The sequence below is a fragment of the Haliotis rufescens genome, unplaced genomic scaffold (assembly GCF_023055435.1).
Source record: "Haliotis rufescens isolate VD_foot unplaced genomic scaffold, xgHalRufe1.0.p SCAF_3, whole genome shotgun sequence".
Lineage (NCBI taxonomy): Eukaryota > Metazoa > Mollusca > Gastropoda > Lepetellida > Haliotidae > Haliotis > Haliotis rufescens.
In genome coordinates, this window is record NW_025964001.1 from 36,073,703 (window position 1) to 36,094,158 (window position 20,456).

Sequence of the window (20,456 nt, forward strand, 5' to 3'; positions counted from 1 at the left end):
CCCACACTCACTTACTCCCTCCAGTCACCCCACCCACACTCGCTAACTTACTCCCCCCCAGTCACCCCCACACACTCACTTACTCCCTCCAGTCACCCCACCCACTCACTAACTCCCTCCAGTCACCCCACCCACTCACTAACTCCCTCCAGTCACCCCACCCACACTCACTTACTCCCTCCATTCACCCCACCCACACTCACTTACTCCCTCCAGTCACCCCACCCACTCACTAACTCCCTCCAGTCACCCCACCCACACTCACTTACTCCCTCCAGTCACCCCACCCATACTCGCTAACTTACTCCCCCCCAGTCACCCCCACACACTCACTTACTCCCTCCAGTCACCCCACCCACACTCACTTACTCCCTCCAGTCACCCCACCCACACTCACTTACTCCCTCCAGTCACCCCACCCACTCACTAACTCCCTCCAGTCACCCCACCCACACTCACTTACTCCCTCCAGTCACCCCACCCACACTCGCTAACTTACTCCCCCCCAGTCACCCCACCCACACTCACTTACTCCCTCCAGTCACCCCACCCACACTCACTTACTCCCTCCAGTCACCCCACCCACACTCGCTAACTTACTCCCTCCAGTCACCCCACCCACACTTGCTCACCCCCCCTAGTCAACCCTACACACTCACTAACTTCCCCCCAAATCCCCCCCACACACTTGCTAACTCCCCCCCGAAATCACCCCACACACTCACTAACTTCCCCCCAAATCACCCCCACACACTTGTTAACTCCCCCCCAAATCACCCCACACACACTCACTTACTCCCACCATTCAACCCACACACACTCACTTACTCCCTCCAGTCACCCGACACACATTTGCTAACTCCCACCCCCCCCCAAATCACCCCCCACACACTCGCTAACTTCCTCCCACTCACCCCACACACTCACTCACCTTGTCCCCTCAGCTACAGCTGTATGTGTGATCTTGTATGTTTCAGATGTGTGAAGATGACCCACATCATGACCGGCCAGACAGTGATGAAGTTTGAGTCCGTCCATTCTCCGATTGTTTCCATTGTGGTGAGTATGTGAGAGCCACCTATGTGTTAAGTGTCAAATCTCAATCTGTTAGCTGTGTTTAGTGTCAAATCTCAAGCTGTTAGCTGTATTTAATGTCAAATCTCAAGCTCTGTTAGCTGTTTTCTACAAAAAGGTAGGTAGAATAGCACCCAATAGCCATGGCACCCTTTGGACTTCACATCATGGGTTCGAATCCCAGATTCACCACAATTACCGTCCTTAGTCTGTCAGCACCAAGTGGGAGGATCTGTATCTCTAAAAGGGGCTACTACAGGCCTTGATTATTTAAAGGGGGATGATATATGGGAGGTGTTCTTGAGGGAGATGTATAGGCTTGGATGTACTTTACTGGGTCTACCAGTAACATATGTTTTGGTTCCTGGAAGGCATGGTACAGAAAGCTAAATTGCTTTACCTGACACCAAAGAGATATCCTTCAGTATCTGGGGAGCAAAGATGTCCCTGTTGTCTAAGGTGCTTCGGTTTGCTGTGCTGAGTTATGTCCCATAGGCAGCCAGAAACCAATTTTATGTTGAAATACCAAATTTGAAATGATTAATTTTCTAGGTTTGTCAGGACCATGCCCGTTGGTTTCAGCTCATGGGTTTCACCAAAAGTTGTAAACATTTAAGGGGAGGTGAAATGGGGTTTAACATTGAGTCAAACATTATTGCACAGTGCTAGCCCACTGAGATACCATGCCGCAGTTTAGCATGAATACCCTATTCAGAAACACTATACTGACTCTGAGCCGACCAGTCCTTGTTTTAGCCCCATATGCCGAGCGCCAGTCAGGGTAACAACAAATAACATCTTTCAGCGTCTTTTGGTTTGATGAGGCTGGGGTTCAAACCCGGACCTTCCGCTCTCCCGTTCTACCACTACACCATAGAGACAGTCCTAGATCATGTTGGGCTTTCCTCCGGCATCAAGCTGACACCATGGTGTCATTGAAATAATGTTCAAAGCAGCATTTAAACAAACTTTCAGTATCTGAACTTAAGTGAGGTTGATTGAATCTTGTTTAATGCCAACATTTGCCGACATTCCAATCATATAATGGCAGTCTGTAACTTATCAAGTTTGTTCCAGGCCAACCAGTGTTTGATACCATGAACACTGTCCCCTGTAGTCACACAATGACACACAATCTGTCAGGTCAAACATTGTAACCAACAAGTCCTCATACTGTTCTCTGACAAGGAGATGGACTTAAACATTTTCCCGCAACCCCTACAGGTTATCAAAATGGATTGGGGTGGGGGGAGGATCATATGTACAGGTGTTGGTTCTAAGAAGCCAAATACAGGTGTTACTTATCTCAGTGTAGGAAACTAGTTCGGTTAGGATGTTTTCCACTTTGAAAATTATCACTTTCAAAGTTGGGGGCCCAGGTGGCCCAGTTGTCTAAGGCGCCAGATTCACTGTACAGAGTTGCATCCCTTGGGCACGCCAGAAACCTATGATTGTAGGTTCGAATCCCGCTTTGCCACGATTATGTTTCTAGGTTTGTCAGCACCATACCCGTGCTTGTGGGTTTCACCGCAGTGGTAAACGTCTGCAACCTGCATCACTTCAGGCTTTCCTCCCACATTAAGCTGACACGCCGTGATATAACTGGAATACTGTTAAAAGCGGCGTTAAACCCAACTCACTCACTCACCTTTCAAAGTTGTTTTGTGAAAGGGATATCATAGTTTAACTGTGAACGTGACATCACCTTGTCCACAGCTTGTTGTTAGATAATTGAAATTAACTCCTGTAAACCAACATGCTTGACCAAAACAGTTTTTTGATCGATGTTCCCCCCCCCTGAGTGTTAACTGTTTACACCATTTAATCTACACCATGTAATTCATGTCAAAACTCACTTGAACTAGGCTTGGCATTTGTATGTTTGCCAATGAATGATAACCTGTAGGCTGTCAGTAAAATTCATGTTTCATATCTGTTTATTTACTTGCATGATAAATCATTTACTTCCAACTGGCATGGCTTGCATCATGTTGAGTCTGCTGGCTCACGAGGGCATCATTCAAACGGATGTTTACCTGGCAATTGGCAAAACCAGGGGTCATAGATAATGAGATAATATCACGGACGCACTTTCCCCAGGATGGGGTACAAACAGAGTTAGGGCTGGGAGGGGTGTGGATGATATGATGTGACCATCGGTGCACCTTCCCCGTCGTGAGTATGAACAGAGTTAGGGTTGGTTGTGTGTGTGGATAATGTGATATGACAATGGGTGCACCATCCCGGTCGTGAGTATGTACAGAGTTAGGGTTGGGAGGGGTGTGGATGATGTGATGTGACCATCTGTGCACCTTCCTGGTCGTGAGTATGAACAGAGTTAGGGTTGGTTGTGTGTGTGGATAATGTGATATGACAATGGTCACACCTTCCCGGTCATGGGTATGAACAGAGTTTGGGCTGGTGAGGAGTGTGGATGATGTGATATGACTACAGGTGCACCTTCCTGGTCGTAGGTACGTACAGAGTTAGGGTTTGGTGTGTGTGTGGATAATGTGATATGACAATCGGTGCACCATCCCGGTCGTGGGTATAAACAGAGTTTGGGCTGGGGAGGGGTGTGGATGATGTGATGTGACCATGGGTGCACCTTCCCAGTCGTGAGTATGTACAGAGTTAGGGCTGGTGAGGAGTGTGGATGATGTGATATGACTACAGGTGCACCTTCCCTGTCGTAGGTACGTACAGAGTTAGGGCTGGGGAGGGGTGTGGATTTTGAGATATGACTTTGGCATGTGTTTTTGTGTATAATTATCTAGTGGTATCCTAGGGAACCATTCATGCCTGAAGTTTGTGTAAAGAAGGGTTGTCAGCCATCTTGGATTACTTTTTCTCCTGGGAGATAACCATTTGGCTCCTGTGTTGTGTAAGTCTACTGCCACTTTTGCCTATTGTAATGTAGGTATTGTCCTTTCTCGTAATAACCTTTTGGGAGGTTGTTTTTTTTCCTTATAAGACTTCATCCCAGGTATGAGGTTTTACTTTTTCCAAGTAAGACCTCATGAGTTGAGTAGCAGATGAAATTGGACTTGGTGTTTCAGTATTCAAATGCATCACATCGTGTCAGCTTAATATGAGAAGAAAGCCCAAAGTGATGCAGGTCTCTGATGTTTACCACTTTTGTGAAATTCACGAGCACAGGTATGGTGCTGACAAACCTAGAAACATTATCAGGGCTAACCAGGATTCAAACCCGCAGTCGTAGGTTTCGGGAGTGCCAAAGGGATGCAACTCTGCACAGCGAATTGAGGCGCCTTAGACAACTGGGCCAATCATGCCGCCTTTTGTGATGTCAAAACCAGGTGAAGACTTTGAGGACCTGGGCCAAGCATGTTATTCAAACATATGACTGAATAACCCATGAACAGCTTTTTAATAATGCTTCTGTCAAATGAGATTGTAATAGTTTTTGTTGATTACTTCACCAAGAACAAAAGCCATCTAAAAATACTTACTTCCAGATGCAAGTGTTCAGATATGATAGTTCATCTTTTCATGATTGTCTACAGAATCACATTGAGCAGCAAGGTATTACCCCGAGCTGATTCCCTGTGATGAAGCAACATCCCTTGTTGATACTGTTATTTCAATTATCCTTATCTCGGACTACCATCTTCATGTTATGACCACTATTACCGACGTCCAAGCATTGATAGCGTCTGAATTACCCTTATCAGTCTCCCATCAGGTGTATTGACGTGGGGAATCAATAAATTGTGCCAGATTTACAGATATCACTGTTTCATGTTTGCGGCACATCACTGAATTGGGGTGACTCACAAATCGCCCTCTGCATCACAGTCTACCGTTACTCTTGAGTCATGGTTTATGCTATGCAATAAGAATTGACAGAACACAAAGGTCAGATTCCTCATATGGCTTTGAACATGATGGAGTTAGTCTAGGAAGATACATAAACTGGTTCTAGTCAATGAACAGGCAGAAATTCATTTTTTACTCCCTGAATTGGTTGGGATTTTTACGACTGATCAGAGTATGAGTTACATGTTTTTATGTTTTAGGTCTTTTACCGATGACTGATAAGGAGGCCTTTGGGAGTTGGGTAGTTTTACTATTCTTCATGCCTCCTTAGCTTTGGTATATATCATCTTATGCCTTTTCTCCGGAATGAACTCGGCTTTTAACTGATGACAGATAAGACGACCTCAGAAAGTCAGACATTTTATCTGTGAATCAGGCTACTTTATCTTTGGTTCAAATTGACTTTATGATTGTTTTCAATTTCCATCTCGGAATGCGCAATTTCTGAATCAATATGAAGGGTGAAATATAGTCTTTTAATGTCAGTTGGAGCAAGGAATGCAATCGGTACATTGCAACTAAGTTTGAAAGATTTGACACTGCAAAGTTGCTTTTGGTTTGTAGTGGTGTCTTGTCATATGGTTGACCTTCCTATTCATTCTTCTGAAGGGGCCTGGCACTGTGATCCAAGATGTAACCATTAGCTCTGCAGAGTTTTATCCCTTAGCTGTTCAAGGATCAGCTGGTATTTGGTTCAGATCCCTAATTTTCCTTGGTTGTGATCCTTGGTTTGTCAGCACAGCATTTGTGCTGGGGGGTTTCACTGAAGTAATGTCTACAACCCGGTCACCTTGGACGTTCCTTGAACTGAGCTGCAAATATGTGGTTTATTCAGCAGGTTAAAACTCACTCATTCACTGTATCCTTCACTCTATTCAGTCCTTCACTCATACACTCACTATCTCACTCACTCACTCATACACTCACTATCTCACTCACTCACTCACTCACTCACTCACTCACTCACTGTATCCTTCACTCCACTCAGTCCTTCACTCACTCACTCACTCACTCACTCACTCACTCACCCACTCACTCACTGTATCCTTCATTCCACTCAGTCCTTCACTCACTCACTCACTCACTCACTCACCCACTCACTCACTGTATCCTTCATTCCACTCAGTCCTTCACTCACTCACTCACTCACTGTATCCTTCACTCCACTCAGTCCTTCACTCATACCTTCACTCACTCACTCACTCACTCACTCACTCACTCACTCACTCGCTCACTCACTGTATCCTTCACTCCACTCAGTCCTTCACTCATACCTTCACTCACTCACTATCTGACTCACTCACTCACTGTATCCTTCACTCCACTCAGTCCTTCACTCATACCTTCACTCACTCACTCACTCACTCACACACTCACTCACTCTCTCACTCACTCACTCACTCACTCACTGTATCCTTCACTCCACTCAGTCCTTCACTCATACCTTCACTCACTCACTCAGTCACTCACTGTATCCTTCACTCCACTCAGTCCTTCACTCATACCTTCACTTACTCACTCACTCACTCACTGTATCCTTCACTCCACTCAGTCCTTCACTCATACCTTCACTCACTCACTCACTCACTCACTCACTGTTTCCTTCACTCCACTCAGTCCTTCACTCATACCTTCACTCACTCACTCACTCGCTCACTCACTGTATCCTTCACTCCACTCAGTCCTTCACTCATACCTTCACTCACTCACTATCTGACTCACTCACTCACTGTATCCTTCACTCCACCCAGTCCTTCACTCATACCTTCACTCACTCACTCACTCACTCGCTCACTCACTGTATCCTTCACTCCACTCAGTCCTTCACTCACTCACTCACTCACTCACTCACTCACTCACTCACTCACTCACCCACCCACTCACTCACTGTATCCTTCATTCCACTCAGTCCTTCACTCACTCACTCACTCACTGTATCCTTCACTCCACTCAGTCCTTCACTCATACCTTCACTCACTCACTCGCTCACTCACTCACTCACTGTATCCTTCACTCCACTCAGTCCTTCACTCATACCTTCACTTACTCACTCACTCACTCACTCGCTCACTCACTGTATCCTTCACTCCACTCAGTCCTTCACTCATACCTTCACTCACTCACTCACTCACTCACTAACTCACTCACTGTATCCTTCACTCCACTCAGTCCTTCACTCATACCTTCACTCACTCACTCACTCACTGTATCCTTCACTCCACTCAGTCCTTCACTCATACCTTCCCTTACTCACTCACACACTCGCTCACTCACTGTATCCTTCACTCCACTCAGTCCTTCACTCATACCTTCAGTCACTCACTCACTCACTGTATCCTTCACTCCACTCAGTCCTTCACTCATACCTTCACTCACTCACTCACTCACTCACTCACTCACTCACTGTATCCTTCACTCCACTCAGTCCTTCACTCATACCTTCACTCACTCACTCACTCACTCGCTCACTCACTGTATCCTTCACTCCACTCAGTCCTTCACTCATACCTTCACTCACTCAATATCTGACTCACTCACTCACTGTATCCTTCACTCCACCCAGTCCTTCACTCATACCTTCACTCACTCACTCACTCACTCACTCACTCACTCACTGTATCCTTCACTCCACTCAGTCCTTCACTCATACCTTCACACACTCAATCACTCACTCACTGGAATTGTTGAGAGAATATTTGCATTGAGTGGAAGTGTTTAAAGATGGTATTGACCCTGAGGACTGGTTTAAGGAGAGTACTGTTCCTGAAGGATGGTTTAAAGAGAGTATTGACCCTGGGCAGTGGTGGAGAGTAATTGCCCTTGGGCAATAGTTTAAAGAGAATAATTTTCCCTTGGCAATGGTTTAAAGAGAATAACTTACCCTGGGCAATAGTTTAAAGAGAATAATTGACCTTTGGCAGTGGTTTAAGGAGAATATTGACCCAAGGGCAGCAGTTTAAGGATAGTACTGACCCTTGGAAATGGTTTGAGAAGAGTATTGACCCTGGGCAGTGGTTTAAGGAGTGTACTGACCCTTGGAAATGGTTTAAGGAGAGTACTGACCCTTGGAAATGGTTAAGGCAGCGTACTGACCCTGGGCAGTGGTTTAAGGAGAGTACTGACCCCTGGGCAATGGTTTAAGGAGAGTGTTGACCTGGGGCAATGGTTTTAGGAGAGTACTGACCCTTGGAACTGGTTTAAGAAGAGTATTGACCCTGGGCAGTGGTTTAAGGAGAGTATTGACCCTGGGCAATGGTTAAGGGAGCGTACTGACCCTGGGCAGTGGTTTAAGGAGAGTATTGACCCTGGGCAGTGGTTTAAGGAGAGTATTGACCCTGGGCAATGGTTAAGGGAGCGTACTGACCCTGGGCAGTGGTTTAAAGAGAGTACTGACCCCTGGGTAATGGTTTAAGGAGAGTACTGACCCGGGGCAATGTTTTAAGGAGAGTACTGACACTTGGAAATGGTTTAAGAAGAGTACTGACCCTTGGAAATGGTTAAAGAAGACTATTGACCCTGGGCAATGGTTTAAGGAGCATACTGACCCTGGGCAATGGTTTAAGGAGTGTACTGACCCTGGGCAATGGTTTAAGGAGCGTACTGACCCTGGGCAGTGGTTTGAGGAGCGTACTGACCCTGGGCAATGGTTTAAGGGGTGTACTGACCCTGGGCAGTGGTTTAAGGAGAGTACTGACCCTTGGAAATGGTTTAAGGAGAGTATTGACCCTGGGCAATGGTTCAGGGAATGTACTGATCCTGGGCAGTGGTTTTATGGAGCGTACTGACCCTCTTGGCAGTGGTTTAAGAAGAGTACTGACCCTTGGAAATGGTTTAAGGAGAGTATTGACCCTGGGCAATGGTTTAAGGAGCGTACTGACCCTGGGCAGTGGTTTAAGGAGAGTACTGACCCTTGGAAATGGTTTAAGGAGAGTATTGACCCTGGGCAATGGTTCAGGGAATGTACTGATCCTGGGCAGTGGTTTTATGGAGCGTACTGACCCTCTTGGCAGTGGTTTAAGAAGAGTACTGACCCTTGGAAATGGTTTAAGGAGAGTATTGACCCTGGGCAATGGTTCAGGGAATGTACTGATCCTGGGCAGTGGTTTTATGGAGAGTACTGACCCTCTTGGCAGTGGTTTAAGAAGAGTACTGACCCTTGGAAATGGTTTAAGGAGAGTATTGACCCTGGGCAATGGTTTAAGGAGCGTACTGACCCTGGGCAGTGGTTTAAGGAGAGTACTGACCCTTGGAAATGGTTTAAGGAGACTATTGACCCAGGGCAATGGTTTAAGGAGCGTACTGACCCTGGGCAGTGGTTTAAGGAGAGTACTGACCCTGGGCAGTGGTTTAAGGATAGTACTGACCCTTGGAAATGGTTTAAGGAGAGTATTGACCCTGGGCAATGGTTTAAGGAGCGTACTGACCCTGGGCAGTGGTTTAAGGAGAGTACTGACCCTTGGAAATGGTTTAAGGAGACTATTGACCCAGGGCAATGGTTTAAGGAGAGTATTGACCCTGGGCAATGGTTTAAGGAGCGTACTGACCCTGGGCAGTGGTTTAAGGAGAGTACTGACCCTTGGAAATGGTTTAAGGAGCGTACTGACCCTGGGCAATGGTTTAAGGATAGTACTGACCCTTGGCAATGGTTTAAGGAGCGTACTGACCCTGGGCAGTGATTTAAGGAGCGTACTGACCCTGGGCAGTGGTTTAAGGAGAGTACTGACCCTGGGCAGTGGTTTAAGGAGAGTACTGACCCTTGGAAATGGTTTAAGAAGAGTACTGACCCTGGGCAATGGTTTAGGGAGCATACTGACCCTGGGCAGTGGTTTAAAGGAGAGTATTGACCCTGGGAAATGGTTTAAGGAGAGTACTGACCCTGGGCAGTGGTTTGAGGAGCGTACTGACCCTGGGCAGTGGTTTGAGGAGCGTACTGACCCTGGGCAATGGTTTAAGGATAGTACTGACCCTTGGCAATGGTTTAAGTAGCGTACTGACCCTGGGCAGTGATTTAAGGAGCGTACTGACCCTGGGCAGTGGTTTAAGGAGAGTACTGACCTGGGGCAATGTTTTAAGGAGAGTACTGACACTTGGAAATGGTTTAAGAAGAGTACTGACCCTTGGAAATGGTTAAAGAAGACTATTGACCCTGGGAAATGGTTTCAGGAGCGTACTGACCCTGGGCAGTGGTTTGAGGAGCGTACTGACCCTGGGCAATGGTTTAAGGATAGTACTGACCCTTGGCAATGGTTTAAGTAGCGTACTGACCCTGGGCAGTGATTTAAGGAGCGTACTGACCCTGGGCAGTGGTTTAAGGAGAGTACTGACCCTGGGCAGTGGTTTAAGGAGAGTACTGACCCTTGGAAATGGTTTAAGAAGAGTACTGACCCTGGGCAATGGTTTAGGGAGCATACTGACCCTGGGCAGTGGTTTAAAGGAGAGTATTGACCCTGGGCAATGGTTTAAGGAGAGTACTGACCCTGGGCGGGGGCATGGGTGGCCCAGTCGTCTAAGGCGCCGCGATTCGCTGTGCAGAGTTGCGTCCCTTGGGCACGCCAGAAATCTATGATTGTGGGTTCGAATCCTGGTTCGCCCCGATTATGTTTCTAGGTTTGTCAGCTCCATACCCGTGCTTGTGGGTTTCACCGAAGTGGTAAACGTCCAAGACATGCATCACTTCGGGCTTTCCTCCCACATTAAGCTGACACGCCGTGATATAACTGGAATACTGTTAAAAGCGGCGTTAAACCCAACTCACTCACTCACTCACTGACCCTGGGCAATGGTTTAGGGAGCGTACCGAGCCTGACAAACAGTTTTAAGAGAGTAGAGACCCTAGAGAAGATACAGATAGTATGGATGCTGAGGAATGGTTTAAAGAATGTATTAATCCTGAAGAATGTCTTGAGGAGAATACTGATTTACATTTTCAAGAGAGTACTTGCCTTGTGGAATGTTTAATGAGGAGGATCTGCACTGGGGATTGGTTTAAGGAGGTTGATTTTTAGCTCTGTGGGGTGGTTTAAAGTTAGAAGTAACTCTTGGAATCATTTAGAGATAATACTAAACATGTAGAAGGACGATATTGACCCTTTAAATTGGTTTAAACAGAGTTTTGAATCATGGGACTTGTTCAGAGAAAAAATACATCAAACCTTTGGATTGTTTTGAAGAGCATATCAATCTGTAAATGATCTGAAGAAAATATTGAACCTGTCAATGTATAAAAGATCAAGGCTACAACATGGTCACTTAAAGGGGAATGTGGAAAAGTTCACAGAGGTGAAGTGTGGTCTGTTCTTGAGCGAAGTAACAATAACCAGGTGAGGAACACTCTATGCTTCTGGGGCCATCTGCTTGTTATCTGATGGCCAGAGACACCGAGAAACATTGAGGAATCATCCAGAGTTGGCAACAAGTCTTCCCCATTGCCATGCCATATGTGAGTGTGTGTGTTGGTTTACACATATTTCATTGTTGTAGGCCGTTGAGTGGAGGAGTTGGATGGAAAGTGAATTCTTACTGTGCCAGATCTGTCCATGTTGTGTTAAGTGGTTTCAGAGTCAGTTGAGCACTGCCAGAACCAAGGCCTCATGAACTCTCCATGTGGTCACGAGCTGACTGACATGCCCTGCCTGTGGCAGGGGATTTACTGATGGCTCATGATACATGATCCATGACGTGTACTAAGCTGTGTGTATTGTCATCACATAATACACGATACATTCTTTTGAATATTGTCATGTTATGGTACTAGGCTACATGTATTGTCATAGCATGATGCAATGCTGTGTATTGTCATGAGATTATACAAGGATTTATATATTGTCTTTGGTTTGGTTTGTTGTTTAACGCTGCACTCAGCAATATTCCAGCTATATGATGGCGGTCTGTAAATAATCCAGTGATTAATATCATGAACATCAATCCACGCAATTGGGATTGATGACATGCATCAACCAAGTCAGCGAGCCAGACCACCTGATCCTGTTACTCGCCTCATGACAAGCATGGTCGCCTCTTACGATAAGCATAGTCGCCTTTTACCGCAAGCATGGGTTGCTGAAGACCTATTCTACCCCATATTTTCACGGTTTTTATATATTGTCATGACATGATACAAGGCTGTGTGTATTGTCATGATGTGATACAAGGCTGTGAGTATTGTCATGATGTGATACAAGGCTGTGTGTATTGTCATGATGTGATACAAGGCTGTGAGTATTGTCATGATGTGATACAAGGCTGTGTGTATTGTCATGATGTGATACAAGGCTGTGAGTATTGTCATGATGTGATACAAGGCTGTGAGTATTGTCATGACGTGATACAACGCTGTGAGTATTGTCATGACATGAAACAAGTCTGTGTGTATTGTCATGATGTGATACAAGGCTGTGTGTATTGTCATGACATGATACAAGGCTGTGAGTATTGTCATGACATGATACAAGGCTATGTGTATTGTCATGACCTGATACAAGGCTGTGTGTATTGTCATGACATGATACAAGGCTGTGAGTATTGCCATGACATGATACAAGGCTGTGTGTATTGTCATGACATGATACAAGGCTGTGTGTATTGTCATGACATGATACAAGGCTGTGAGTATTGTCATGACATGATACAAGGCTGTGTGTATTGTCATGATGTGATACAAGGCTGTGTGTATTGTCATGACATGATACAAGGCTGTGAGTATTGTCATGACATGATACAAGGCTGTGTGTATTGTCATGATGTGATACAAGGCTGTGAGTATTGTCATGATGTGATACAAGGCTGTGTGTATTGTCATGACATGATACAAGGCTGTGTGTATTGTCATGACATGATACAAGCCTGTGTGTATTGTCATGATGTGATACAAGGCTGTGTGTATTGTCATGACATGATACAAGGCTGTGTGTATTGTCATGACATGATACAAGCCTGTGTGTATTTTATGACATGATACAAGGCTGTGTATTGTCATGACATGATACAAGGCTGTGTGTATTGTCATGATGTGATACAAGGCTGTGTGTATTGTCATGGCATGATACAAGGCTGTGTGTATTGTCATGACATGATACAAGGCTGTGTGTATTGTCATGACATGATACAAGGCTGTGTGTATTGTCATGACACTGTACAATGTTGGGTGAATTGTAATTACATGACATGATACAATGCTTTATATATTGTCATGACCTGATACAAGTCTGTATTGTGGTGATCATCTATGAGAACACATTTCTGCTATTTCCCGTTACAGCTTCATCCAATGTCAGACTAAACCATTCACTTCAAAGAGTTCAGGTTATTAGCGACATGACACGGCATACTCGTCCAATCCCTGAACCTTATTAGCTATGAGTGTGGATACTGATTGTCTTGCTGACATCTTGTATCAGAGAAATAACATGTGTTCTAGCAGAGCAGCTTTCAACACATGGTTGTGTTGTCTCCCAATGTCAAAGATTTTATGGGTGCTTCCGGTGCAGCTGAATTCCCACTCAGGGACGTGTTGGTGTGTGTATGTATATCATTATATACACTGGGAATGTGAACCCTGCAAGGTATCCGTGTGGTCAGTAGGTGACTGCCTGGCACGTGTTGGCATGTGTATACAGTCTGTATACATCTGTCTGGGAAGCTGCCCATACTACTTCCTCAACACACTATGCTCTGGTGTGTACCAGGGTACCACTGCAAGATACTTGTCACTGTGTCAAGAATCTGTCTACATGGTGATATATGCATAAACAATTTCGCATCTGTTTCCTTACACCCTTGCGTTCCCAGTAACCACCATCATAAATTTCATGAAAATATTTTTCATAGAACTCCACCGTGGTGTTCACTTCATAAACATTGTGAGTTTGACCTTGCGGTAATATCCCAACCTCTGAATGACTAAACACAAGCATGTAAAAATCACATGCATGATGTTTGTTTGTTTGTTTGTTGTTTAATGCCTCACACAGCAGTATATGACAGCGGTCTGTAAATAATCAAGTCTGGACTAGACAGTCAGCCTATGATGCCTTGATAGTCTATATAATTTTCAGACATTTTAACCAAGAACTTTGAGCCATGGGTCTTTAATGGCCCAGTTGTCTGAGGAATGAAAATTGGCTTTGCATAATTACTTCCCTTTGTCATGCCAGGATCGTATGATCAAACTGATTATGATCCTGAGTAAAACTTAGGTGTCTGAATAGAAAAGGGAAGATAAAAGTATTGGTCAGCTCGGAGTGACGCTAAACCCCATTTCACCTCACCTCCAAATATCTTTAGTGCCACAGTCGCTGTCTGCAAGTGGTTCCATTTAAGAAATGACGGAGGTTCCTTAATGATTTGAACCTTGTACTTGAATAGGAGTGGGGTGTCCAAACTGCAGCATGATCTAGTGGGCTGACACACACACAGGCACAGACACACAGACACACTCACTCACACACACACACACACACACACACACACACACACACACACACACACACACACACACACACACACACACACACACACACACACACACACACACACTCCACTACATAAATGCAATAATCCTGAATGTGACGCTAAACCCCATTTCACCTCACCTCCCAAAATCTTTAGTGCCACAGTCGCTGTCTGCAAGTGGGTCCAGTTAAAAAATGATTGAGGTTCCAAAAGGATTTGAACCCTGTACTTGAATAGTTTAAAAAATGTTTCCATATTGTTTCATTTAGAATATGTTTTGAAAGCAAGTTTCAGCATCTTTGAGCTATAATGTGCTTTGAGCTACGGTAAGAGGCTGGTCGGCCTCCATGTTCACATGATGATAATCCAAACACAACACTTACAGCTAAGAACATCAAAGAGTGCCTCCCTCCACGTTTACACTGCATACAACCCCCCCTAGTAAGGAAAGCTAATTGCTTAATGATATAATGGCACTCGTCAGACCCGTGAGCCCTGAGCGAACATGCAGGAGTTTGTTAGTGTGTCAGAATCCATCAGCTCAGCTTTGTTTAGATCAGCAAAACTTTATAAGGCAGAGTGTTGGAGGATGTCGTAATTATTGAAAGAAATTTCGGAAAATTGTTTGTCTGGTATTGTCAGGGATGAAGTAGATTGTCTGGATCAGATCTCATCTAACCGCTTCTGGATCTTTCTAGTCAGATTTTATATTCATTGAAAAAGTAGTTTACTATGGTTTGAGAAGGTGCAGTAGAAGAGCTGGCAGTGCTTTGACATTAGAGAGAGGGTACACCTACCAACACCTGAAAATGGCTTTTCCGGGACAACAAAACCACATCTGTAACCTGTGTCCCACACACATTTGAACACCATGCTAAAAGTCTGTGAACAGTATACTAAACTTGTATGAACAGTTTGCTGAAAGTGTCGAGTGCTGTAAATGTGATACAGTATCATTAATATAAATGAAAAGAACAGAATCATGAAAGTATAAACTTGATCATTAACAGAATCATTAGAAGTTTAAACAGAATAGAAGCATGAAAAATATTCACAGAATCAAGTGTGAACAATATCATGAACAGAAGCATGAAAGGTGTTTACAGAATCATGAACAGAATCAAGTGTCAACAATATCATGAACAGTATAGGAAGTGTCAGCACAATCATGAACAGAAGCATGAAAGTATTCACAGAATCATGAACAGAATCAAGTGTCAACAATATCATGAACAGAACCATAAGAAGTGTCAGCATGATCATGAACAGAAGCATGAAAAGTGTGAACATGTCATGAACAGTATAAACAGCATCATGAACACAATCATAAGCAATGTGAAAACTATCATGAACGTACATATATGAACAGTATTAAATTTTAAACAATACCTCATCATTTATATCATTTAAAGTATGTGTATTTTGTATATGTCTATGTTAACATAAAGAAAAATACTTTTTACTGGAAGTGTTTCAAGGATGTGTATTGGGCTGACTCAGATTAACAAATCTCAGACTGTTTTGATGAACTGATCATCACATGGTCGGTCCATGGAATCCTGCTCAGAGGCAGTAATGACCTCTTACATCTGATATTTTACGTATGCTCCTGTTTATGCTGTGTGTAGATATTTCTTACGTCTGAAATTTCTGACATGTTTTCTTTTATGTCCTAGCTTCAGGATTGTCTTCTGATTGGTTCTGACCTGACTGGCACGGTGTACTTCTGGAACAAGATCAACGGGGAGTCGGAGGCTGCTGTGAAGACCCATGATGCACCAGTACACAAGGTCGCATATCATCAAGGTCGAATCTGGACAGCTTCAGGGTGAGTCATTACACGACAGACCACTTCTGCCTGGAGAGGCGGCCTCCGTGGTCTTTAGTTAGAGCGTCAGAGAGCACCTCCATGGTCTTTAGGTAGAGCGTCTGGCTGGAGAGACCACCTCTGTGGTCTTGTGGTAGGGTGTCTTGCTGGAGAGACCACCTCTGTGGTCTTGTGGTAGGGCGTCTGCCTGGAGACACTGCCTCCATGGTCTAGTGGTAGAGCGTCTGCCTGGAGAGCAGGAGATTGCATCATACAAAAAGACATTAAAAGATGGTACTTCTTGTTACTCTGCCTGTCGTTGTCTGACAGTGGGTCCAGTTTAGAAATGGTGGAGGCTCCAAAAGGATTTGAACCTTGTACTTCATTAGTTTAAAAAATGTTTCCAAAAAGAACAAAAGTACTAGTCAGCCTGGAGACAGTATACTGTGTTAAACTACAGCATGGTATCTCAGTGGGCTAGCACTATGAAACCAGCATTAGTCATTAGACTAGTTCACAGACACACACGCATACACACCAAAAGACACAGACTTACACACACTTACACAGACACACAGACAGACACACAGACAGACACACACACATACACACACACATACACGCACGCACACACACACACACACACACACACACACAAACAGACACACACACTCAAGCATGTACATGCGTGCATAAAACGTGCAAAAATCTTGAATGCGACGTTCAACCCCACCTCACTTCACCTCACCTCACCTCACCTCACCTCACCTCACCTCACCTCACCTCATTACATGCCATGGAGCAGGTACTGGCTGCTTCTGGAGCATGCAGTGATAGATGTTTTACTGTTGAGTTATTTCATTTTCAGTAATTCAAAGATAACTTGAGGATAATTCAAACGCATTCTCCAAGCTGAGACTTGAAAGGTTTCTAAATGCAGTCAGCAGCCAGAGCTTGAATTACTACCAGAGTGTCACTTTATGTTTACCTGTTTCACACTCCAGCCAGGCCTGTTTCTTTATTTTATTCTTGACTCCACCAAACCGTACCTAGCCACCATGTTTCAGTGAAGGAGGAACCTCACTGCTGACACATTCGCTAATGAGCAATTCATTCAAAGAGTCATTGAAACATTGCAGATACATTGTTAAATGTTAACTCACTCACTCTGTTCCAAGAGTTGGAAAAAATGTGTGAAGTCAGTTCCTGGTGATATTGCTGGAATATTGCTAAAAGTGGTGTAAAACTATCCCAAGAGAGGGTGAGTGAGTCAGTTGGGTTTTATAATTCTTTCAAAAGTATTTCAGTTATAGTTTCATGGTCATTTTTTGGGAAGGATAGCCCAAAGAAATGCAGGCTGTAGATGTTAATCTCTTTTTTTAAACCTCAGTGCACATTTGGAGTTGATAAACCTTGGATCATGATCAGCAAATATTGGAATCAAACCCCTGATCAGCGGATCCTGCACCATTTAGGGACACAACTCTGCATTGCGGACCCTAAGATTTACTGATAAGACTGTTTCTTGTAGTTGCAAGTTAAAAGCAAGGTGAACAAATGTGGATCTTTGGTTCATCTGAGTGTGAGACATCAATTTATAATCCTGAACCTACTTAACATTACAGACGTTTGAGAAAATAAGACAATTTTTCTTTTTCTGAGAGCTGTTCCTCAAAATGTTGGAACATAGTTTAAATGAGATGCAATCTAGTTGTATTTTATTGACGGATGTCCTCATAATACGACAGAAGTCATGAGAATTTCATTGAAGACAAACATCCTCTTTCAACACTGGAAAGTACTACAGTTGATATGTGGGACATCCCACCGTGAACGTACCTAGATTTGGCTTTTTTCCCACCTTCAGATCTGGAGAATATTGCAAGTTAAATACACCCATCATGAAGACAAGGTCTGTTTCTCGTCTTCTTAAATGCATAGCTCATCAGCGCCATGCCAACACGTAGAATAAATTTCTTCAGATGTTCAATATCTGTGTTGGCTGTGGTGTTGGTTGTTGTTTGTGGCTTTACTCCTCTACCCAGAGGACATATAATGTCTTTCTCGATCTTCACCAGCTCAGTGTGTGCCTCAAGACATTGCTTTATCGTTCTGTAAATGTGTGGCCAGTCTGCCATATTTATTTCATTAGTGAACAGAAAAATAGTTGACTTTTTCGGCTGTTTGAAAGATCATAAAATTATGAATTTTGGGGCTTGATTTTTTTTTAGAGATTATAAGTATGTATTCAAAAGCTCACATGAGATGAAGAGTATTTTTGGGAACATATGATAGCATCCGTTAGATATGTATAGCAGTGTTCAGAGTTAAGGTAGGTCGTTGGGTCTTTGAGGTTTGCTCCTATAGTATTTGAATATAGGGCCCCCTTAAACCCTTATCTTTTAACATTAGGGCTATGACAAGGACCCCGTCCTATTATGCTTATTTTCATAGTGTTTATGCACTAAGTATAATTAAGCAGACCCGTATATGGAAGGGTAGACTAACATTTAGTCTCTGAAATCTTATATTACACAATATCCTTCTTGACTCTAAAAATAAAAATAAATTCCCTATGCTGATTTCAGAATAGAGCTAGCTTGAGCTGGCTAGACTTGCTTTTGTATGCATTTCTAGATTATTATTTTTCATAAAATAAATATATTCCACGGTCATGGTACAGGACTAATGGAAGGGTTGCTTAATGCGTTTGCTCGAATTTGAGCTCCACTATTGTCCTGGTTTTCTGAGACACAAATATAGGACAGATGTCAGAGACTTTATGCCTGATATCCCTCCTATAATTTCCCTGGGGAATTTCTTACACATGATTGTATGACCTTGAAGGTCAAGGTCAATCAGTATAAACTAGGCATCGAAAAAGCTTTTGTATACGATAATTTGTTTATTTAGGAATGGAATTTGATTAAACTTAGGTGGGTTCTTGACTGTTTCGTATTGTGGGTGACCTTCAAGGTCACTGGAGGTCAAATTATGTAATATGGTTTAATTTGTTTTGGGTTAATTTATTAGAAATCTGAGCATTTTCAAATCACTTTTGATTGATTTTCAATAATTAACTCAATGCCAGTCTTGTGCCATGGCTGGGTCAGTTTGAAGGCCATTCACGCATAAAATGAGTCGTAAATAGTTTCATTTAGAATGCATTGGCAGTTTAATATGGGGATCGACTTCATTTTTGTAACACAGTAACACAAAAAGTACACTCTCATGTGATGAAATGACCTTGGAGGTAAAGGTAACTCATTGTTAGTTGGGTGTAAGTGATGTCCAGACTCAATCACTGGTATGCATGAAACACTGTGATAGTGCTGGAACTCTGCTGACGGTGAAACTAAACAGTACTCCATTCCAATGTTGCAGTATGATATGTAATGGAGAAATCAATTGAATCTGTTGATTGCGGATTTTAGATCAATGAGCTCCAAAGGGACGAGTTGATAATACCACTAGAATCAACAGACAACTTCTGAGCATGAGTCATATGACGCTCTTTGAGATGCTGGAAGAAAGAGAATGCTCAATTGTATCTCAAAAGTTGTGAAATGTAAACACCAATGGTTAGAGCTGCTGGAATATTGCTCGACATGAAGGGAAAGTCGACTATTTGAAAGTTGAAGTCATCCCTCTTGTCATACAGTCTTGTGGAGAGTGTTTTATAGAGCTGCTGGAATACTGCTTGACATAAAGGGAAAGTCGACTATTGGAAAGTTGAAGTCATCCCTCTTGTTATACAGTCTTGTGGAGAGTGTTTTGTAGAGCTGCTGGAATATTGCTCGACATAAAGGGAAAGTTGACTATTGGAAAGTTGAAGTCATCCCTCTTGTCATACAGTCATGTGGGGAGTGTTTTGTCACTCTGAATCTTTATGCATAGACCTAAATATGAAACAGATTAGGCTGTCTCACTTGCCTCCTTTTTATCCCCCGCCGCGCAAAAGCGCGAAGCGGGGGATATAGTATTCACGACCGTCCGTACGTCCGTCCGTACGTCCGTCCGTACGTCCCACCTGTTTGTTGCCGCGATATCTCAAGAACTAAACACTGGATTGTCTTCATATTTGGAACTATGGTGTATATACAGACTCCGCAGACACCAGTCAGTTTTGGTGACCTTGACCCCATTTTAAAGGTCACAGCAGGCATATCTGCTTTTGGAGTTGGAAAACAGTGTTGCCGCGATATCTCAAGAACTAAACACTGGATTGTCTTCATATTTGGAACTATGGTGTATATACAGACTCCGCAGACACCAGTCAGTTTTG

General features: G+C 43.7%; 1 protein-coding gene across 1 annotated transcript in view; it reads left to right on the forward strand.

The window, feature by feature from the left end:
- The window catches only part of LOC124119128 (F-box/WD repeat-containing protein 7-like), a 133,175-nt gene that overhangs the window by 58,869 nt on the left and 53,850 nt on the right, over positions 1 to 20,456 (forward strand). Inside the window, exons 19-20 of the mRNA XM_046481542.2 lie at positions 978 to 1,059; positions 16,041 to 16,192. Coding sequence (XP_046337498.2) covers positions 978 to 1,059; positions 16,041 to 16,192 — 234 coding nt within the window. The remainder of the gene's footprint in view (positions 1 to 977; positions 1,060 to 16,040; positions 16,193 to 20,456) is intronic.